We start from the raw sequence: 24,004 nt of genomic DNA on the forward strand, positions 1-24,004 counted from the left end.
AAAACGTATTTATTGAGATCATTCACACATTGAATTGTCAATTGAACAGAACAATAAAGTAATAATGTTTGTATACTTGCATATTTTACTGATTTAATGTCAACCAAAACTGATCTTGAAATACTGTGACGTGTCGCACTGCTGACTCAAGGTTTTTATTATTTAAATTTGCTGTCTACCTGCCCCCAAGCTTTATCAGGCCTGAGGTTGTTTTGGTGGACTTTTCCAGAGCCAGAAACCTGTCCAGCTTTAGTGTAAAATCAGGGGGCACATCGTAAGGAGATCTGTGCCTCCCCATAGTGGTACCCAGGTACGAGAGAAGCTCACAGCCTTCCTCAAAATGTTTAAGTTTCTTTTTGTACTTTTGACGAATATAGTCCGGGCTCTTGGTGTTGATTGCTGTGAGAGTGAGGGGTAGTGAGTTAGATTAGGTGTGTGAAAATACTTAGACTTTATTTTACATGATCTTACTTTGAATGATTTCATGTCTTACACAAATTTAGAACCATATTATGGGGTTATTTATTTATTTATTTTTAAACCCATCACACCGCAATCTATTCAAAGAGAGGTCAAAAGAAAAACATCAATCACCTTTCAGATGAAAGGCCAGGTACAATATAGCAGATCTCTTCACACTGAGAAAAGGGAACTTTGGCTTTAGGTTACCAACTGCAGTCATGGCTTTGATGATGGGTACTGCCAGACCCTACAAAAACAGATTAATTAAATTAATGTCACAAAATCTTATTCATGACATCAGTCCTATAACTGCTAACCCATATAGAGTTTATTATAATCTTACCACTTCCATAAAACATGATTTACCATTAACAGACCATTTACATTGTTAACTGAGATTTACAGATAATTAAAACTGCAGATCGAAAGACTGTGAGTGTGTTTCGGTGCCCTCTCACTTGTTCCAAATAACCCAGGTTTGGTAAAGAGGTTAGCAAAATTGGCTCTTCCATGGGAGGTAGTTTATGTGGAAGTTTCTGGTCCCAGTAAGTCTCCGGTGACCTGCAAACAGTTGTGATTTTTTGTGTTTCAAGTTGTATTATACATAAGGAATAACACGATGGACCGTTGAATTATTGAAAAACAATGCACACCCGAGGTGGTAATCTGGTCAAGACGCACAGCGGAGTAGCAGTTACACCTCGGTTGTGCATAATTTTTCAATAATTCAATGGGCCTGAGTTAATTATTCCACTTATACCAAGGTTACCATACCTTAAGACATCGTTCAGGGTTTTATCGCAAGACATTTTCTGGTTTTCGTCCCTAAAACGTTCTTGTGAGAGGAACTACTTTTTTCCACCACGGATTCAGCGTCTAGCTTTAATACAGCTCAAGCTTTCGTTGCTAGTTTGAAAACGTCACTTTAGAACTAGCAATGGAGGATGTGCTGCCTTTCAAGGTAGTAAATGTGCATGTGAGCGTGTGTGTGAGAGTGAGAGAGAGAGAAACAGAGAGATTGCGCGTGGAATTACCTGTGTTTTAAACGGCTCTCATTAGGAATAACATCGCTTCAAACTGACAAGATGTACGTTTAAGCATACTTCTCAGCAGCAGCGAGAGTCGCCATTCTTGCATGTAGCTTTTCTATTGCTAAACAACTGTTAACAATCCCACTGAGTCACGGTGGTGCGCTGACTTTACTCCAGAGAGTTTGTGTGAGAGCGAAAGAGAGGGGGAGCGCGACAGTGCTTTCAACTACAGCTATGGAGGCTTATTAGAGCAAAATTTCCACAACATATCCCAATATACACAGCTGGATCTAAATCTGGAAATCAAGTGGCAGCAGCTTTAGCAACAAATCAACTGTGTCAGGGTATATGCATCCCTGACCAAAGTTCAGTTTTTACTGCAGAGGCAAATGCTCTACTACTGGCACTGAAGTTCATTGAGACTGCTCCACATAACATTTTATTAATAATAACTGATTCAAAATCATGTCTTGAAGCATTGGAATCTATAAAAACGGATCACCCAACAATCGTGAAGATTTTAATCAAATTGCCATCTCTTGAATCAAAGAATTTTAGTATTATTTTCTGCTGGGTACCTGGTCACTCAGGAATCTCTGGTAATGAACAAGCAGACAGAGCTGCCAGAGAAGCATTAACTACAGAACCAGTAAAATGCTCTATACCTTTCACAGATCTGAAACCAACATTAAATGTATACATTAAAAACAAATGGCAGTCAGAATGGGATCAGTGTTTAAACAACAAATTACGTTAAATAAATCTTGTTGTTGGGACAAGATATGTATTCCCTTTTAATAATTGCTGGGATCAGGTCATTTACACAAAATGCCGGATAGGACATACAAGACTCACACACAATTTTTTACTATCAGGAGAAAATTCACCAAAGTGTTCCTCTTGTCAGAATCCACTATCCGTTAAACATATTTTACTGGACTGTAATACTTCTACACATTTGAGGAACTTGTATTATTCTGTTGATACTTTTGAAAAGGTTTTTAACCAAGTGAATCCAAATTTAGTTAACGTTTTTAGAACAAATTAATCTTAATCACCTTATTTAGTTCTATTCTTGAACAACTAACCCTGGCTCTCGCCATGAATATAGCCATAGAAGCTGGCATGGCGTAAAAAAAAGATAAAGATTAAAGCAAAATACATTGAAACATTAAAAGTTGCACATATTAATGGTTATTTAGGATAATATAGAAACTTCTGTATTGATCAAGTCACGGCATGTGTAACGGTAGCCAGCTGGTACGTGATAGCTGTGAGGTGTGTAAACCTCACTCTCCTGGCCTTAAGAGACACACCAGCGACCGAAGCTAGAGGCCATGTCTTTTATAGCCTCCTTACTAGTGCGTCTGGCTTCCATGCTGGGGATCACCGGTTCGAGTAGTACCGGTGACACATGCATGTGTGTCAGCGTGTGTAAGTATGGGTGAGACACGAGAGAGGGAATGCAAGGGCGCTTTTCAACCAAAATTGATATAAATTTAGGATACTACAAATATTTTGCTGTTCTTAACTGATTTATTTTAATCAATGTCTTTTTTTTTTTATGGTTTGCTGTGGTAGCCTGTACGGCTTTTTGAAATTACTGAAATAATTTGGCGTAGTGACATGGAACCGTTATGCAGTAAAGACCTGGAGCTACTTCATTGCCGTGTGTTTACCGGAAAATAATTGCACACCTTAGAACGTCTGTCAACCAATCAGAATCAAGCATTCAACAGACCAGTGGTATAATGTATTATAACTTGGCAATGGAGAGGCCACTCACCGAAGAAATCGCTCTTGCTTTTTCTCATTCTCAAAGATATAGATCCTGTTTCGATACTCAACAGCATACTCCATGTTTCCACGTACCAAGGCTTCATATCTACAGAAGCAGAGAAAAACCTGATAGAACTGCACTGTGGATATTCATTTACATTCACTTGCAGCTTGAAAGATTTCTTTCTTTTTAGCAGAACATAAGAATGTGCTTTGATCCTGAAGGAAACCGCTGCATCACCCATTTCTTTGCCTAATTGCACGTTGTGGTTGTAGCCTTCTGTGACATGCTGAAGACATTTTTAAAAACTATATTTAATAAACACATGTACATGCATGGTATGGACAGATTTGATGCTGCCAGGATTTGACTGGTTTAACTGACTGACAGGTTTCTTACTTTGTGGTAATATTTGGTTTAATATGGCTTATTACAGCTAAAGAGACAAAATTAGGACTTCATCCCGTTAAGATCATGGTCTGTGTATGCACTCTCTGGGGGCACACCAAGGTTTAAAAAATATTAACAAAATTGGCTACATAAGGTGCAGGAGAGAGCAATTTAGGCTATTAATTGATTTTATAAGGCCACATGTATATTCGTAATATTTTTGGGGGTATATTTAATATTTAAAATACATTTATTGAAAAGACGTTAATTTATGTAGGATACTGTATAATTGATAATTCTGATCAATTATAAAATTATTAAATATTAATTTAATTTAAAAAAATGTACTGATAATTCCCATTCCCATATGCTAAAATATTTGTATTGCTTATTTTTTGCTTATTTTGGTTAAGACAAGTTCCTTTTTTTTTTTTTTTAGCTTTTTTTCCAGACCAGGTCCCTTGTTAATCTTTCGAGATCTGGCAACACTGCAACTGGTATATCACCCACCATTGGCACAGAATCCTGTTATTTAAAAAAAGAACGTTATTAACCATTCTTTTATTTCCTTCTAATCGGTTACCATTTGGAAAAGAGGCTGGGGAAAGCCTGAACTGGCACAAAAAAAAAATACTATTTTTATTCAGAATGAACCGAAATGAAAGACATTTAGTTTTTAATCCCTGATTGAAAGTATAAAGTAGTTTTGTGATGACTATACCTGTGTTGGCCGTCCAGGTAAGTGACAGGGCAAAATCCCTTCATCTCCACCTGTTCTGGGAACCGGCTCTTCACTTGGCCTGCATTCAACTTATGAGGAAGAAGTGAAGGAGGGGGAAGCGGGTAGGGGCAGCCTGGAACCACAAACTGGTCTGGGGACTCTAAAAATCTCTTTCAAGTAACAAAGAAATAGAGGTAATGAGTTAAATTGAAGTGAAGCCTGACAGTTAAAATAACATCACAAAAACAGAGTATTAACAAATTAACAAGTGATAGTACAGGACCATAAACACTTTACCTCTAGGAACTCCTTGCTGGCCATTTTGTAGAAGTGACCCCTGAACTCTGCGGCAAATTCCAGTGAGGTGTTATGGGAGCAGTCCACCAGATGCCGATGGAGAGCCAAGCTAACTGGGCAGTGCTCTCCAAACTCGCCCAGCCGAGACTGCAACTCTCGTGGGGTAATGCACAGTCTGTATATACAGGCTGCCTGGCCTGCCATGAACACAGAAAGCTGTCAAAGAACTGAAAATATTGATGTCGGGTAAGTCCAATTTTCATGCCTGATCACGAATGTGCACTACCAGTGAAAAGTGTGGACACACACACTCATTCTGGATTTTATAATCATTGTAAAATCCTCAAAACAATGAATTATGCAGTTGCCATAAAATTATAAATAAATCAAAACTATCTTTATCTTCTAAGATGACATCATTTGCCTATATTACAGCTCCAACACTATGGGCAATCTCCACCAACTGGAATACCATGAAACCACCTGATTGAAGGATTTTTCATGTATGCTGGAGAACTTAATATTTAGGCATAATTTTTACTTGCCACAAAACTAAATTCAAGCATTTAACAATAATTACAGTCTAGTCATAGAGTCAAGTGTGTCCAAACTGTATAGTAGTGTATGTATTAGTAGGATATTTCTTGTTTGACAGGGCATCATTTGCATGATCTCACCTTTGTGAATCCTTTCCAAGTAAGAACGAATGTGTCTCATGCCTATGCGAACCTCATCTAAAACTCGTTCCCACACCCACCATTTGCTCCTGTGAGCATCAATGGGAGTCCAGTTGTGATACTGCTGCTGAAAGTGTAGCCTGATAGCTTCAACCTCCCTTCTGAAGCAAGAGATGCGGATGTTTAGGATCTGGGGGCTATCATGCATTGGGTAGGGCCTGTTGGAGAGATTGGTCAGAATTCTAAAATACTCACCTAAAATCTAAATTATTTCATGAAACTTAAATGATATGTCAGCATTTTAGCTGAATTTTACATAGAGCCTGTCAACTAGACCTGTGTTTTTAAACTTGTTTTGCTTCAGGGTCCACATTTTACACTGGAGATAATGAGGTGACCCAACACAGTACTTGTTTATAATACATAAGTAAATCAAACATTGAATATATTTATATATTTATAAATGTATAAATGGTCATTTATTAACATTACCATTAAGAACTTTTGAGAAACTAATTTAGCTATCATCTGCCAATTTGAATGTATTTATTTGTGCCAAATACTTTCGAGTTTTATTCATGACCCACCATTTGAGAACCACTGCTAAATATCCTAAACTAATGATAATGAAATTTGTAGCAATATGATAGTATGGTACACTGTTGTTTTTATTTAATACATTTTTTTTTTTTTACTTTGTGTGTTTGTTCTGGTCGAACCTCTTGTTTTTCCCCCTTTCTCCCAGGCCTCTTCTCAGCACCTCTGATGTGTCCAGCTGCAGTTCAATCACTAGCATAGGAATAATGCTGCAGGATTTCATTAATTCAGCCTGATGCTTGGTCATAGGGAAGCCATCCAATACAAACCTAAAATAATGAATTAAACACATTCACAATGACACATACAGTTACGGACACAACACGATCTGCTAACTGAATTTTCAGTCTTTTAGGCTGTCTTGTGTTTATTTGTCTTGTGTATTTCTTTGATTGTGCATGGTCCTCCTCACCCACGAGTGCCGCAAACCAGACTCATTACTGCCACCTCCAGGCACTGGATAGCCAGTTCATCAGGTACGGTCAGGCCCTGGTTCAAATGCTTCTGCACCTGATGAGCCAAATCAGTTTTGGCCTGGTTGTTGAGTACCAATCGTACTGCATTTCCAATAGAGAGGCGAGCTAGACCATACTCGCTTGCAAACATCTGTGCCACTGAGTGCACACACACAAATAAAAGATCATTAGATACTGTTTCTATAATCTTTAAAAAACACTCACTTATAAGCTATTATACAGTACTGTGCAAAAGTCTTAGGGACATAAGATGTTTCACAAAAGCATTTGTCTTAAGATGGTTATTTATATCTTCAGCTTTAGTGTAGTCAATAGGAAATATAAATGTTAGACTCACAAACATTACTTTTGCAAATAAAAAAGATTAGAATAGAAGAACAGGGAGCCCTGCAACAGATGTCATGGCCCCCACAAAGCCCCCCACTGAACATCGTGTCAGTCTGAGATTTCATAAAGAGTCAGAAGCAATTGAGACAGCCTAAATAGATAGAAGAACTGTGGCGAATTCTGCAAGAAGCTTGGAACATCCTATCTGCCAACAACCAAGAAAACCTGTGTCCAGGTGTACCTAGGAGAATTGGTGCTGTTTTAAAGGCAAAGGTGGTTACACCAAATATTGATTTAGCTTTTTATGTTTACTGGACTTTGTATGACATTAAGTGATAAATGAAAACTATTTATGTCATTATTTTTGAAGACATCCTCACTATGCAACATTTTCAACATTCACAAGTTCGTTGTGGATTTGAAACCTAACCTGTGGTTTTGCCTGCTTTGGGTGGGCCAATGATAGCCAGTTTGATGGGTAGGGAAGGGTTGGGTTTTGGTTGACGGAGGTATTTGATTGGGTTGAGGATGAAGGTGTTGCGTGTCTCCTTTGACGCAAAGAAGTAGATGAACTGATGCAGGATGACAGGGAAGGTGGCTTTGAAAGGGCCCTGTAGAGGCTGGATAAAATCTCCTTCAGCAAGCTACAAAACAAATAGCAAACTGAGTCTTTTGTCTCTCAATTTCCTTAGGCTATTTTTGGGCTTTGAAAGCTATGACAGCAAAAATGCACGTACTTGTTTACAGTAGCTTTGTTAATGACAGAACTGTCACTGGTATTGTATTCTGCTGTATGTATCTATGTGCATAGTCATGATTCTCATATTCACAAATTGAAAATGTTTAATCTGTCCTTACCCTTACAGGATCCCAGCACCCAAAGGCACTGGGATATTTGAAGGAGCAGTACAAAAGTCTTCTCGCAAGATTGTAGCTGATTGGCTGGCACTTTTGAAACAGGGAGGGTCTATTCACCAGCAGAGGATTGATTCCCTGAAGGAGCTGGTACCTTACAATCCGGGGCATGCGGCCAGCACTTATAACCAGACGTGGAATTTGGTGGTCTGTTAGGAGGTCCTACAAAAAGCAATCCATACTTTATATGTTGTCTGCAGAACAGCTGTAATTCAATTGACCAAGAGCAATCACATCTTCCTAACATGAAAAGTACATTTTCTTAATTTACTTTAAGTAAATTTGTTTATAAAATGGGCTTTCGACATTTCAACATTCCCCCTCTCTCCTCCTTACCACCATACTGTTGAGATTGTTGTCGTCCCTCTCAAACCTCCCACTGATCTCCATCTCCAGCTTTTCTTTTGCACTGGTCTCTGTTTCTTCATCATCTTCCTCCTCTTCCTCCACAGGAGGAAACTCCTCCAGCAACATGGTTTCAATCTCTTCCCATTCCTGCTCCAGGTCATCCCTCTCCTCTGCTTCTTCTTCCACATCTTCTTTATCCTCATCCTCCTGATGGAGCAACAGAATCTCCAATCAGAGGACAGACAAACTGTCTCTTTGAAGTGCATTGCATAATTGGTTATATATGTTTAATCTATAACACCTTTACATACAATTTCAATTGGCACCTTCTGACTGCTGTAATCGATGTCTCTCTTACTTTTTTACTCTTTTGGAATGTTGTGCAAACTTAGTGATTTTTTTTATTCTGCTGTTGAAGCAAAAGGTAAAGCTGCAATAATGTTTGCCATTATCTCTTATGTTAACTCTATAAGCCAACTACGCCGTTTATCCTGCTTTTGTTTAGTTCCACATTACAAACCCAGTAATGTCAAAAGGGTCCGTTCGGACTAAAACAAGACACAATGACAATGATCAATGACCTGTTCTTTGGGAGGCTTGAGTCCAACACTTTGGCTGGGATTTTTGGGTGCACGTTCAGCCATGAGCTCAGATCTTCTCTGGTTGATGGCTTCCTCCTGGAGTGGGACACAGATAAATACATTTTTACTCAAAACCAAGCACTTGTTTTAGCTCCTTAGTTTCACCTACTTCTCTTCAAAATGGTAAATGTCTGCTGTTCATTTGACTGATTTGCATTTTATGAACAGTTATCACAAGTGCTGACCCAAAGATTCTGCTTTAACCCTCACCCTGAGTTTGGTGACCAGACGCAATTGTTCTTGTCTGCGGTCCTGTCTCTCTCTCCAAAGCATGAGCTTTGCAGGCAGCAGACGCTGCACCACTTCAGCAACCTCTACTGACATGACTGCCACCACATCTGGAAACAAATGATGCTCCAGCATGAAGGACACCTCCTCTTGGTTCTGAGGAAAGCCCTCCAGAATAAACCCTGTGGATCTGAGACAGAGAAAATGTAGGGGTTCACAAACTCAAAAGGTCAAAAGAGTGTTTATGAAATAGCATGTGTGAATTAGTAAGTGTATGTGTGTGAATGAGCAATCATTTACTTGTAGGGTTCTTGGTCCCACCATTGTAACAAAACCTTTTCCAATATCTCTGGAGGGAGAGGATCGCCATCCTGCAGGTACGCTTTAATGGCCTCCTCATCTTCAGTTAATCCTAGATCTTCCTGCAAACACACAAATGCATAAAAGTATTCTCTAACAAATGAAGCAATACAGCTAAACTTTTGACAATATTCAATCTATATCTCAATATTAATGTACTGTATATGACTTAAAAGGGTGATTTAAAAAAAAAAGATGAACCATAATTTCTTCCAAAAAGACACTGTTATACAGATTTTAAAAATGTTAAACTAAAACGGTAAAAATCATGTTAAAATAGTCAAGGCATATTTTACTCACTAATTGTTCACGAAATTAAAATATATTTACTAGTTTTCATTCATTAGCCCCAATAAATGAATACATAGCAATAAACAGTAATATTATTTTATACAGTATATATATATATATATCAGCTACAACATTAAAACCACCTGCCTAATATTGTGTAGGTCCCCATCGTGCCGCCAAAGCGGCGCCAACCCGCATCTCAGAATAGCATTCTGAGATGCTATTTTTCTCACCACAGTTGAGAGCGGTTATCTGAGTTACCGTAGACTTGGTCTGTTTGAACCAGTCCATTCTCTGTTGACCTCTCTCGTTAACAAGGCATTTCCGTCCACAGAACTGCCTCTCACTCGATGTTTTTTGTTTTTGGCACCATTCAGAGTAAATTCTAGAGACTGTTGTGCATAAAAGTCCCAGGAGATCAGCAGTTACAGAAATACTCAAACCAGCCCATCTGGCACCAACAATCACGCCACGCTCCAAATCACTGAGATCACATTTTTTCCCCATTCTGATGGTTGATGTGAATATTAACTGAAGCTCCTGACCCGTATCTGCATGATGATTGTTGGTGCCAGATGGTCTGGTTTGAGTATTTCTGTAACTGCTGATCTCAAAAGCTGAACTGCTGAACAAAAGTCTCTAGAATTTACTCCAAATGGTGCCAAAAATAAAAAACATCCAGCGAGGGGCAGTTCTGCAGACAGAAACGCCTTGTTGATGAGAGAGCCCAACAGAGAATGGCCAGACTGTTTCATACTGACAAAGTCTACAGTAACTCAGATAACCACTCTGTACAATTGTGGTGAGAAGAATAGCATCTCAGAATGTGATTCTGAGATACGAGTTGGCGATGTTTTGGTGGCACGAGGGAGACCTATACAATATTAGGCAGGTGGTTTTAACGTTGTGGCTGATCGGTGTGTGTGTGTGTGTGTGTGTGTGTGTGTATATATATATATATATATATACACACACACACACACACACACTACCATTCAAAAGTTTAGGGTCACTTACTCTTTTTTTTTTTTTTTTTTTTTTTTTTCACATTTTACACAATAATAGTAAAGTCATCACAACTATGGAATAACAGAAATGGAAATATGGGAATTATGTTGTGAATAAATCAAATCTATTTTATATTTTAGCATCTTCAATGTGGACACTTTGCCTAGATTTTGCAGAAATGTTCTCTTGGCATTTTTTCAGCCATCTTCTTGAGGTATCACCCTGGGATGCTTTTTAAACAGTACTGAAGGAGTTCCCATCTATATGCTGGGCACTTAGTGGCTGCTTTTCTTAATTATTCGGTCTAAGTCATCCATTTAAAAAAAATATTATTTTTTTTTTATAACATTTTCGTTTTGTAATTAAATAAATTAATATGTTGGCACAATTATATTTTTGTCTACAAAACTAATTTCAAACATTTAAGCATACGCCTTCAGATCAAAAGGTTTTTAAGATCATGAGAAACATTTCAGGCAAGTGACCCCAAACTTTTGAACGATAGTGCATATACACACAATCCATATTTACAGAAGCAATATTTAAGTCCTTTTTTACTCTAAATATCCACTTTAACTTTCATTTTCAGATGTGAAAATAAAACTAAACAGGCACCACATGTGACTTTCAGATGTAAAAGGGAAAGTGGAGATTTAGAGTACAAAAAGGACTTAAATTCTATTATATCACTTAAGTGATATGGATTTAACCACTGGAGTCTTGTGGATTAATTCTGTTTACTTTATGCACTTTTTGGAGCTACAAAAGGTCTGATCACCATTCACTTGCATTGTATGGACCTACAGAGCTGAGATATTCTCCATGATATTCACCATGTTTCTTTATTTTAAACCTGCAGCAAAATCATCATAAATATATAGATGACATTCGATATATTGCCGAGCCCTACCTTTTTGACAGCATTACCAGATGCAATCTCCTCATGACTGGGCTTGTCCTCCTGGTCAGGATGGGATGCTGTACTCTGACCCAAAGCCTCCAGCAAGGCCTGCAGCTCTTTTGGAGGTTCCTCAGGGGGTACTGAATCATCTGCATATGGCACACGTTTCTGGGTCTTTCGTAGGATCAGCTCCTGTAGCCGCTCTTGAAACTGGATGTGGAAGACTCCCAGTTGCTCGGCAAGCCACTTCCCATTGGTTGTCTTCCCCGAGCCCCTCACTCCAAGCATGAAGACCCGCAGCGCTGGTGGCTGGTGGCACACAGCAAAGCAGATCTATGTATCTACTTACATTTTGACACTTTCTCTTTGTTTTCAACTCTTTAATAGTGCAAAACACTGTATAAAATGTGTTTTTAACATTTGTCATGATAACATGCTGGTGGCACCTTTAATAGTTCTGTGCTTGAGATGTAGAGTTCAGGGTTCTGTAAGAACTTTTCTTGTGCCTCTCCACTGGAGAAATAATAGACTTTCTCTCTGTACTTGGCAGTGTATTCATCCAGACACAGAAGCAGTGTACCCTTCTCCTTCAGCACGACTGGACAAAAATTCTTAGTATCTCCCAGCTGCCTCTTAAAGCTGACCTCCTCCTGAGACCATCATAAATAGTAGAGTGGTATGATATTCTGAGAGCCTCGTCAAAAATGTATTCAAAATGAAAGTAACAACAAAAGTAATCAAATTAACAATTGTTTTAATCACTTTACCTACTAATGTCCATAACTCATATGCCTTTAATGAAAAAAATAGGTAATTTTTGTATTTTTCTTTCTTTTTCGGTAGTCCAGGTGAGTTTTAATGTATGAATCGGTATGAATACTAGAGAAAGCTGATGCCCTAAAGCCTCTTCTCATTAGTAAACTGACCAATCAAAATGGATATTCAACTGAAGTAAACATCATCTGCTTCTGTCCAAAATGCGACCGAAAAAGGCAAAATGAAATTTCATCACAAAATGAATTCATAATCAATCATTATTAGAGGTAACCATTCAAGCCAATCAGCTTCTAGTATCACATTAATGTGTCATCAAGCCTGCTTGTGGTTAACGTGACAGGTGAAGAGAAACTTAAAAATTTGCCAAAATATCAATGAAATAAACAATTATTGGAGGATCTAAAAATATGTGAAATACTGAACGACAGGATAGTCTCTAAATTCATCTCAAGGAAGCAGTGGAGGATGGAGTTCCTCTACACATACGGTATTAGTTGAGTAGATGTTACTGTCCATGGTTTGGGGCCCTCAATTAATTTATAAATGTTTGCATTGATCTTAGTCCGTATAGATTGCACTGCGTGATTTGTTTTGTTCTTTTACTGTTTTGACAAATGTTGGGTTGGTGATCGGACAGATTAACACATTGGAGCCACTGGAGTGCACTAAAATTTGCAGACAAATTAATGAATCACCAGAAACGTGTGTTAAGAACACATGGTCCATTTTGATTTCACATTGACTGTACTTGTTGCCTATTATCAAATGTTCAGTGACCTCTGATTCTTGTTCTTCTTCTTCATAAACATCATCTGGTTTCTCAGCCTGTGCCAAAGCATGTGTATCCTCTTCCTCCTCCTCCAGATCTTCACTAGATATCCTCATGGCTGTGTACTTAAATGACTCTGAGAGAGACAGAAATGTAGAGAGACACGACAAGAGAAACAAAGAATAGAGAGGATATAGTGAGTGTGAGCAGTGGTGCTTTCTCGGGGCCAGCAAAGCCTTCTCTGCTGGCGTAACATGCCTAATAAATAAATATTTTTTCATCCTTTCATTTTCATTGACCTTTTTGCCTATGTATTTTCAATCACTTTCCACTCCTAATTCATCTACAAATGAATAGCAAAAAAAAAAAAAGTTTATCCAATCAGAATCAATCCCTCGATGCTTATAAGCAAAGCGTGTCGGCTGTTTCACATATCGCATGCTCCTTAGTCGAAGCAGCGTGTGAGCGTGTGATTCTGAGCTCCACCCCATCAGGCCTTCAGAATTTCCACAGAATCCCTCAACAGTGCAAATGAACAGGCATCTAAAGTCAGATTCATTAGCCAATCAGATTGATTTATTTGTTCTTGGTGGGTGTGGTCTTTAGGATATGTCCCAGTCCAGGCCTTCGAGCTGGCCTTGTGTGACACCATCACGCTTTAAGTGATGTACGTAATTTAAAAGCAAAGAATGAGAGATCTTGCTGACAAGTCGGCTGTCATCACTGCTGGTATTGTAGCTGAGAAAGAGATCCTTATGGATTTTAAAACCTGAGATGTGTAAATTAGGCTGCTTGAGCATTCAGTGTCAGATCAAGTTTTGAAAAGTAACCATGTACACTGACGAAACAAAATTTATTGCAAGCAACATTTAAATAGCAAATTTTAGATAGTGTATTAGACCTCCTTGGTTCTGGCTTTCATGCGTGGACATGTTTTTAAAATGTCAATTGGTATTATTAGTTAACTGCCACATAATGTATGATATGGTGACTTATTCATTGTGAAACTGTGTTTTCTTAATGGCATGAATAGCACTGAAGGCCTAGACTAAAATTGCGCGGGCCGCCACAGAGTGTGAGAGAATGACCACTAAAGAAATATCATAAAAAGACGGACAATATACTCCACGTACGATCCATATGGCAAATCATCTCTTGGAGGATGTCCTGAGGGGTTTTGTTATTGATGTCCACTTTAACACAACTGCAGGTGATGGCAAGCTCAGTGCTTTCCCAATCCATCAAAAACTGCTTCAGCTGCAAACTTAAGGCATCCATCTCCGGGCCGTCAGGATAACCCTTTTCCCACACCTTTGGTAGCACCACCACTGTACACCCAAACATATGCGGATTATGCACATAGACACATTATCCAGAAGTCATGAAATCACAACTGACATTACAAAAGGAAAGGAAAAGTGAGTGTTGAAGGAAAAAAGAACTCTGTATATACTGTACAGTAGATAATAAGTTTACTCACCCTCATCATTTAATGCAACTGAGTCTGAAGTTTTGCCTTCGTCAGACTTATCAGAACCCTCTGCAAAAATGTATAAATTACTCATTAAACACATAATCATGGAATCTACAAGATGACACTTTTTGCTTTAGTTTTGACATAAAGAAGTGTTCACAATGACAGCAATTTGCAGCCAAAAAGCAATATTAATGGAATATTAATTGAATATTAATACTGAAGACTAGAATAGAAAATTATTAAATATATGAAATGTTATGGGGAAGATGGGGTAAGATGCCGCACCCCCTCACCTTTAAATTACCTCTTAACCATAGATGTCACTAAATCTCATCTCAACATATTTATCGAATGGTTATGCTTTTATTAATCTGAACTTCAACATTTGTGAGATTTATTCCTTCTAAACAGTTTTGAGGTTAAATTATCTTCTTTTTATTATTATTATTTTTTTTTTTTTCAAATGGTTAATAGCCCTGCTAAAAAATCCAGTATTGCTGGTCACCAGTTTTGTGTGCTGGTCCCCAGCATGGCATCCTAGAGTGCTGGTGACCCTACCAGGCTTTTTAATTAGCTAAGCCAGCTTCTCCTGAAAGACCATGCTGGTCAACCAACTTCACCAGCTGGGTTTTGCTGGTGAAAAGCATCCACCAGGTAGACCAGCACCAAACCAGCACTAACCAGCATTAAATAGCTTAGAACATCATGGGAATTGCATGCTGGTTAAGCTGGATTTGTTTTAGCAGGGTGTGATCTGTGAATTTATTGTTATTTACTGTGAATTTATATTTTGGATTTTAAAATTTTTATGTCTATTTATTAATGGGGGATTTGTGGACACAGTAGCACATTTAGATTTGTAGGGTAAAACATAGTGTGAAAAGTTAAAGTAAGACCCTTACTACAGTAAATGGTCAAAAAGCTTCAATTTACATAGAATAATTTATTTAGTATTTTACATTAATGATGCTTTTAACAGAAAAATATTTAAAAATGATATCACATGTATTTTATATATTCTGCAAAACTGAGACTGATTTTTTGCCCCAGGTAGGTCATTTTACCCCAAATTGTAAATGCGCATTGTTCTTAAGGGGGGCATCTTCCCCCATAACAGAACTGATTTGCTGCCAATGTGAACATACCCTTAAGTGTCTGTTCATATGTGAGATGTTGAGTAAGAGTACCATCTGGCTCCTCAAGCAATGTCTCTAGTTTTGACTGGGTGTCAGTAGGCTGTGAACCTTTCATTGAGTCCTCATTGTGTTTCCTTAAAAAACACAGCAAGAAAACAATGCTGAAGACTATTTCTCACCTCAATTATGAGTTATGTAAGCCACCACTTTCCTACATGACATTATGTTAACCATTGTTTTCAATTTATCCACAAGTTTCATGGTTGCTTTTTATATATATGTTTACTGAAACTGTGCCCTGTTGCTATACACTCACAATGTCTCATGACTGTTTTGTGTCTTCTGCTGTTTTCGTTCTTCTCGTAGGCGAGCCAGCACAGCTCGATCCACCGCTTCCTTATCCCGTTCGTACATCCTGGTTAGTACGGTCCTTCCTTCAATAAACAATATATGACCATCACAACTAAAGGCACTTTTCCACCATCAGGCTGAGTGGTTCTCATTGCGGATCCGTGCAGTTCTGTACCAATCCAGACTTGTTGGCATGGTTATGATTTCTTTTTTCACAGTGGTGATTCGAAATCAGGATAAGAATAATGACCAATCGTCAAGGCTGGTACTAGAATGAGACCCTTGAGGGGGCATTTTGACCTTTTGGGTGGGCAATAGGTTCTAGTGGGAGGGGGGGGTCAGAAGTTTCTGGGGGCACAAGGAAAATCTAGGGGGGCTGCCCATCCTTGAGCCGGCCATGCCAATCGTGATTTGCAACATCACTACAGCCGTTCCACCAGAACAGTTCCCTGTCCTGATGGTTAGCTAACCATACTGAGAATTCCAGGCCGGAAGTGGTTTTTTATCGTATTGTACCAAACTGTACTCAAGTGGAAATGCTACTGGAACTGTTACTCACCACTCAACTGCTTGGCCCAATGGTGGCCTAAACAACCACAAAAGGCTAAACAAATCTTTCAGATTTGATGGAAAATAACCAAGTTTCAGTCAATTAATGCTTGTAGTCTGTACTGTATTGAAGTTCAGGACTAAAAATAAAAAAGTTGAATTATTGCTAGTTAGTGTGCATGCAAAAATGTGTGTGAGTGAGTATATATTTCCCTCACCCTCTCTAACATTGTCTTGAAGACAGAATAGGACTTCAGGCATTATAACATTATGTAGCTCCTCAATGCTGATCAGATGTGATCTGGTGCTGGGGAAGTTGTCCAGTATCCAACCTCTTTTAAATTCAGCATCCTCACCTTCAGCCTCAATCTAACAACCCACAAATGTGAAGAACACATATATTCTAAAACATGACGTTGATCTGTGTAAAGTATGGGAAAGTGGCTATAATGGTTCATAAATGGTTTAGGGAGGTGGTCTACCTCTCTTATGTGCTTCTCCAGGGCCTCTAAATAAAGCTCCTGTGGAGCTGTGGCAGGAGACTGTTCTGCCACCTTCATGGCTTCTTCTACAAGAGCTTGAACATCTGGGTGATCTTCTGTCACCTCTATTAAAAAAGTAAAAAAGACACATCACCAAACCAGTGTAGCAACATTTATCTCCTACGCTTGCCCAAAAGTTACTACTATGAATACTTCTTTTTTTAATGAGACCAAAAGAAATTTAACAGTCCTGAGTGTAGTTGGGAGTATACAGTGGTATATAAAGTGAACATTTTTAACACTACTGGATTACTTAATAACTATGTACCCCTCTCACTTATTTCACCGACTGGGTGGGTATCTGCAGAAAATAAAGTGAGCGATAACAGTTAACAATATGTTAAAGCAGAGTTGAACAAACTGACTCTATTCATAGATCTCTCAAGACATACATTATGCTATCATTGTCACTGATTACGACAAAGTGGTGTAAAGTCCATGTTGGCTGTGGAATGCCCTTACCTGAGTAAGTTTCATCAGACTCACCCTCATTGGCTTCCATATTACCTACAGTTCAAAAATTGAGAAATCCTATATTTTATATTAGTGATAGACTGAAATCTCAGCCAAGGCAATTAATTGGCTGATTTTTTACAATTTCGAGATTGTCGACTTCAGCTGATAAATTTGTCTGCTTAGCCAGTTACCAGAGGTGTTACCTCCCCCTTGTGCCAGTTCTAAAATCTACCAACTGCCTTGTCAAAGAAAAACAAACTATTTCTGTTTCCTTTTTTGCTCAGTTGTTGTCATTAAATTGAATTATGTAGCTTATATATCAGGATTCTATATAGGCAGAAACGGAAAAAAACATAATGATCACTATTTCATATGTAAATATATTTTGAAGTCTGCTGCAAGTTTCGAGTTCTCTCAACTTTGAACAATGCAAAACATGCTAAACTGTATATCAGTTTGCGAGTTTTTACATTTGCATGGAGCCTGTTTTCTTCCTTAAAGCATGTTTTCAGAATCTGCATGAAGCACAGAGCCTTCATTATCAATGCCTAGTGTGGAAAAACACCAAGTCCATTGCTGGAAACTGCAGGTCATTGCTGTCTAACCTGATGCTTTAGCTTCAAGCTCCATCTTGACCCTGACCTTCTCCAGGGCTGCAAATGTGGCATCGTGACGCACTTTGTCCAGCATGACCTGTCTGAATGTAGCCAGGGTATGCTCCATCATTGCTTTTACATCTACCACTACAGCTCCATAATGCTTAGCTAGTAGTGCACACATTGTGCTCTTTCCTGAGCACGGTGGCCCGATCACAGATACCCTACATGGCAGGCAGGGCATGGGCGGCAGCAGGTAGTGCCGAGGGTTTGTAATGAATTTCTGCAGAGCGTCCAGAGAAGACAGGATGTACATCTTATCCATGAATCTAATGGGGAGGAAAACTTAAAATGTATAAATAATCCTCCAAAAAAAAAAAAAAAAAAAATATTTTATTCCTTTTTTTTTCTCCCCAATCTGGCATGCCCAATTCCAAATGCGCTCTAGGTCCTCATGGTGGCATAGTGACTTGCCTCAATCAGGGTGGCAGAGGAGGAGTCTCAGTTGCCTCCGCGTCTGAGACAGTCAATCCACGCATCTTATCACGTGGCTTGTTGAGCACGCTACCGTGGAGACCTAGCACGTGTGGAGGCTTCACGCTATTCTCCGCGGCATCCACACACAACTCACCATGCGCCCCACCGAGAACGAGAACCACATTATAGCGACCACGAGGAGCTTAACCCAATGTGACTCTACCCACCATAGTAACCGGGCCAATTGGTTGCTTAGGAAGCCTGACTGGATTCACTCAGCAAGCCTTGGATTCGAACTTGCGACTCCAGGTGTGGTAGTCAGCGTCTTTACTTTCTGAGCTACCCAGGCCCCTCACATTAAATTCTTGAAATATTTTCCTTTTCAGATAAATGTTTTACTAACCCAACAGCGAATTCAAGTCTGCCCTTGATGACCCTGCCCTCTTTGAGCGCCACAGGGCAGGTAGTGGACCATCGGCTTCTTCGCCAACGAAAGCCTGGTGCGACGATCTTACAAGAGGACAGAGTTCGAAATAGCTCCTCCTACAAGAACAGACATGGTAATGAGAGATATAATAAGCTTTTTTTATTAAAGGGATAGTTCACCCAAAAATGAAAATTCTCTCATCATTTACACACACTAATGCATCCCAGATGTGTATGACTTTCTTTCTTTTGCAGAAAACAAATGAAGATTTTTTTATACTGTAAGAATATCTCAGCTCTATAAGTCCATAAAACACAAGTGAATGGTGGCCAAAACTTTGAATCTCCAAAAAAAAAAAAAATAAAAAAATAAAAGGCAGCATAAAAGTAATTCATTAGACTCAATATGTTTCGATATGTTGAAGCGATATGTTAGGTGTGGGTGAGAAACAGATCAATATTTAAGTCCTTTTTTACTATAAATCTCCAATTCACTTTCACTTGTTCATATTACCACCTACCGATCGAGGCTGGCCAAAGGTGGATATTTATAGTTAGAAAGGACTTAAATATTGATCTAACCTATCATATCTAACATATCTAACATATCTACCTAACATATCACTTTAGAAGACATGAATTTAACCACTGGAGTCATATGGATTACTTTTATGCTAGCTTTATGTGATTTTTGGAGATTAAAATTTCTGGCCACCATTGACTTGCATTGTATCGACCTACAGAGCTGAGATATTCTTCTAAAAATCTTCATTTGTGTTCTGCAGAAGAAAGAAAGTCATACTAATCTGGGATGGCATGAGGGTGAGTAAATGATGAGAGAATTTTCGTTTTTGGGTAAACTATCCCTTTAAGGTTCCTATGAATTGATCAGTTCAGAATAAGAGAGATATTGGTTTATAGTATCTGACCATGTCCATCTGATCAGAAAACTCTGTGTCCTCTATCATCAAATGCACAGGCAAAGCTGCACGCTTCACAGCCATGGACTCCAAACGAGACATCACTGACTGTGGACATTTACAGATAGTTGGAAAGTTCAGAACTTAAGTCATAACATTATACTATATATCATGTTATTTGAATGCTTTACTGATATAAATTTTAAGAGAGCATACTATTGTAAGCATTATAGCCTTGACAGAGGTCACCCACCACAAAGAGCTCCTCTGGGTCCTTGTTTCCATCCAACTCAAATAAGTGTGGGGGATTATGGTCCGCCATGTAATCCTTCAAATAAAACATAAGTGTAAATCCTCTAAATATTTGTTTCAGTAATAATGTATGCAGGTGTGCAATAAGGATAATTACCTCTAGAGGCCTGAGCAAGGTGTCCTTATAGAGTATGATCCTGCTGTTGGCGTTTTCTGGATAATTCTCTCTCACTCTTACTAGCTGTGTGATCATGTCTTTCTGGAGCTCTATCTCTTCCGTCTTAGACACAGATACAAACACTGTGCACACTTATCAATTGTGTTTACCCATTTGTAAACTGAGCTTTAAAATTTGGCAATGCTGATCTTTCCAGAAACATGAAAAAGAAGTTTATCGACATAGCAGTTACAGAACACCAACTTACTGTATATTTATAATGTTGCTTGTAAAGTTGATGTATATTTATGAAGTTATACATTTTTCTGATAAAAATGACAATAATGAACTGAACTCAGTTCCCACTTTTGTCATTCAATCTATGTATTACCAAAGACATCATGTTGGACTTTCGTAGCACTGTACCTCTTCCTCCAGATCCTCTGTTTCCTCCCCTTCCTCATCCTCTATGTTGCTACTTTTCATGGGTGACTCTTTCTTCACAGGGTCCCATTTCTCCCTCTGGAACACAAGGCCTGTCTCAGGATGTTGACGCTCACCTGACAGCCTTTGGATCAGGTCCCTGTCTGGACACTGTACACAATCACACACAAAACCACACACACACTGAAAGACACTAACTTAACATTTATTTACTTCATTTATTGTATACTGAAGTGATTAAGTGAACATAACACAATCACAGGGGTTCCATTTATGTAACAACAGCACACAACTTCTCACATTTAGGTGTAATAATAATATGACAATGTGGTAAAATATTTTCATGGCTGCTAAAGGATGAAATAAGGCAACAGATAACCAAAGTAAGTATCAGTGGAGTATAGACAGTTTTTGGGTAAGTTACTCAAAGAAAGTAATCCACTAAAAATTACTAATTATTTCTCTAAAATTTTAATAAGATAACTTTATTGATTACGTCATTGGAAAAGTAATCACTTTACTAATTACTTTACTTTTAAGTTACTTTCTGAAACACTTTTCACAGAAAAATTTTTTTGTTTTTGTGCTCAACGAATTCAAAACATTGAGCCTGTTTACATGCACACCAATACTCTGATTACTCCCAAAAATCTGCTTATTTTTAAAATCTGGTAATGCAAGAAATCCGCGTATACATGAAATTTGAAATAATCTGGTTATTCTCTGCTTTTGACATCAAATGTGAAGAGGAATGCGCACAACATGTGCACATTGGATAAGCTGTTAAGAACGCTGGTTAAGGTGTTTACATGCAACACAAAATTGGGGTAATTGGCAAAATTGTACCCGTGTCGATCAGTTTATTCTTAAGACATTTGTGGCCTTACACCGATAAAGGAAAGCTGTTTAATGCATTTACATGACCACACAGTTTGTTGGCCTAATAAGCATAATCAGTGTTATAATGTGTATGTAAACGTACTCAATGTCTATATTTCCTCCTTGTTCATTGTCACATGCAAGCTATACACTCGTTTCTCCCTTAGTTAGGGGGCGCACACCCTTCAGCTGTCAATAAAATATACATATTAACATAATTCATGTTTTAAATGTGTTTTAAATAAATATGATTTTTTTTTTATATATGTGTAACCCAAGTAATGTACTTAAAAGTAATTAACTTAATTGAAAGTCAGCAAATGTAATCTGATTACAAGAATTTACTATGTAAATCATTACACTACTTTTTTTACTTAAAAGTATTTAGATTACTGTAACTGGTAACACTTTCCAATGAGGTTCCATTTGTTAACATTAAGTATCATGAACATATAATGAACTGTATATTTTCTTCAGCATTTATTAATCTTTGTTAATGTTAGTTAATCAAAATAAAATTGTTCATTATTAGTTCATGTTAGTACATAGCGCATTAACTAATGTTAACAAATACAACTTATGAATTAAATTTGTTTTTAGCATATGTTTAAATGAACTTAGATTAATAAATGCTGTTAAAGTATTGTTCATTGTTAGTTCATGTTAACTAATGTTTACAAATGGAACCTTATTGTTAACTGTTACCATGTAACTAATTACTTTGTAATCAGATGACACCCAACACCGAGTATAGATTAGTATAGATAGTATAAAGATTAAGAAAAGGGCTACCTTGATGTTGATGATGAAGTCTGGTGGCATTCTAAGGTTTTTAATCAGGTCGATTTGCTCCTGAATTTTCAGGCACTCCTCTGACATTGATGGCAAACAGGCCAGGACATAACCTGTTAAACAACAGGTTTCAAAACAAAGCATGAGAACTAAAATCCTAAAAACATGGTTTTACAATATGTTTGTTGATATGAAGAACTTTGTCTTCAATGACCATTTAAATAAACCGGTGGCATTAAAACAACTAAGACAAAATATTTTTAAGTTTGGGTTATTTAAGCCTTGTCACACCCTTACCATAATGTTCAACATCAGGTGAATTGAGCCGATCAACAATTAACTTGACCACCATCTCTTCAGGAACAGTTTTCCCTTCAGCCAAAATATTAAAGAGCTGAAACAACAACAACAACAAAATATCTCATTTGACAAAACTAGAACTGTTTACAGTGATTCGGTTATTTCCATAATGGCCACATGAAATGAAAGACTGCCATATAGAAAAACAACGCACCTGGATACCTTGTTCTGTCCCATTATTGATGTGGCTGTTCAGAATATCTGTATCTATGCAGAGTGAAAGAATAAACATGTTTAACAGAAAATGCTTTTTAAATGTTGGCAATGTAGTTTCAAAGGCACTTGACCAAAATTACCATCAATGAGGACACAATTCCAAGTCATGGCTAATTTTCTAGCAAGAGTGGATTTGCCAACACCCTGTAAATAATACAGATAGCCACATAATGAAATACTGTTTTGCTTGTTTTGTTTTGTTTTTTGCTGAGAAATATCCGCTTTTATATTTGAGAGATGCGTGTTGGAGACTCACTGGTTTTCCAATGATGATAAAACATGTTGCTTTAGAGAGCAGAAAATCTTTCTCTGCATCGTCCTCCATCAGTTTATCCGCTAAAGGGAAGGTGGACGGATTCGGGACAGTGGATGGCATTGTTAGGCGAGTTTTCTGTTACTGTAAAGCAGAAACACACAGAGCTGTTAATCTGTTTACAGCTATCAAAAAGGAACGGTCAAGTTCAGTATGAAATCATCGTTAATGATCTTGTATGAAGCTGCTTTACTAGTCATATCTTAATAATATATTTTAAGTGTCCATATGACGAACAATTTAACTATAGTTAGCTAAAGCTGAGTTGTTATTAATAATTAATATTTTGAGTAACACGCGCGGTATCAAGTGAACTATTTTTCCAAATGTCCTTTTGTAAACCTATCAGAAATGTCTTTGCATTCACTAAATATAAATAATTTTCTTTATTCATTGACTACTCACTTTAATAGATTGCAACCACAGACTTGTAACCTCCATCTCCAGTTGCACTTCACTTGTTGAACAGTTGTCATGGCAACTAGCCGACAACAGGATTGTCAGGCAGAATAGTTAGGCAGGATTCCTAGCTGGTAGAAACGTTTACATATTTGACAGGCTTATTTATATATATATACATAATATTAAAAAATGTAATAATATATTAGATTAGATTATTTGGCGAAATAAAATAGCAGAATCGTTTTCCTGCCCGCTTAAATTTG

The 24,004-nt window shown here is 37.9% G+C and overlaps 1 protein-coding gene across 1 annotated transcript; it reads right to left on the reverse strand.

Annotated features, from left to right (window-relative positions):
* ak9 (adenylate kinase 9) lies at positions 1–23,783 on the reverse strand. Its single transcript, XM_051655379.1, has 36 exons — positions 23,745–23,783; positions 23,283–23,423; positions 23,107–23,170; positions 22,965–23,017; positions 22,748–22,844; positions 22,451–22,563; positions 20,762–20,929; positions 20,336–20,458; positions 20,180–20,254; positions 19,936–20,034; positions 18,984–19,123; positions 18,113–18,432; positions 16,992–17,116; positions 16,728–16,878; positions 15,926–16,043; positions 15,619–15,743; positions 14,477–14,536; positions 14,130–14,324; positions 13,005–13,132; positions 11,897–12,100; positions 11,460–11,759; positions 9,191–9,312; positions 8,873–9,080; positions 8,603–8,698; positions 8,010–8,228; positions 7,617–7,835; positions 7,189–7,402; positions 6,368–6,569; positions 6,078–6,224; positions 5,359–5,576; positions 4,682–4,878; positions 4,385–4,554; positions 3,280–3,378; positions 921–1,023; positions 595–709; positions 1–399 (listed from the first exon to the last, which is right to left on the reverse strand). Exons 2-36 carry the CDS (start codon positions 23,400–23,402, stop codon positions 176–178), a joined length of 5,331 nt encoding a protein of 1,776 aa, XP_051511339.1. The 5' UTR covers positions 23,403–23,423; positions 23,745–23,783; the 3' UTR covers positions 1–175.
* Positions 23,784–24,004: the final 221 nt, after the last annotated feature.

The sequence above is a fragment of the Myxocyprinus asiaticus genome, chromosome 25, assembly GCF_019703515.2.
Source record: "Myxocyprinus asiaticus isolate MX2 ecotype Aquarium Trade chromosome 25, UBuf_Myxa_2, whole genome shotgun sequence".
Taxonomy (NCBI): Eukaryota; Metazoa; Chordata; class Actinopteri; order Cypriniformes; family Catostomidae; genus Myxocyprinus; species Myxocyprinus asiaticus.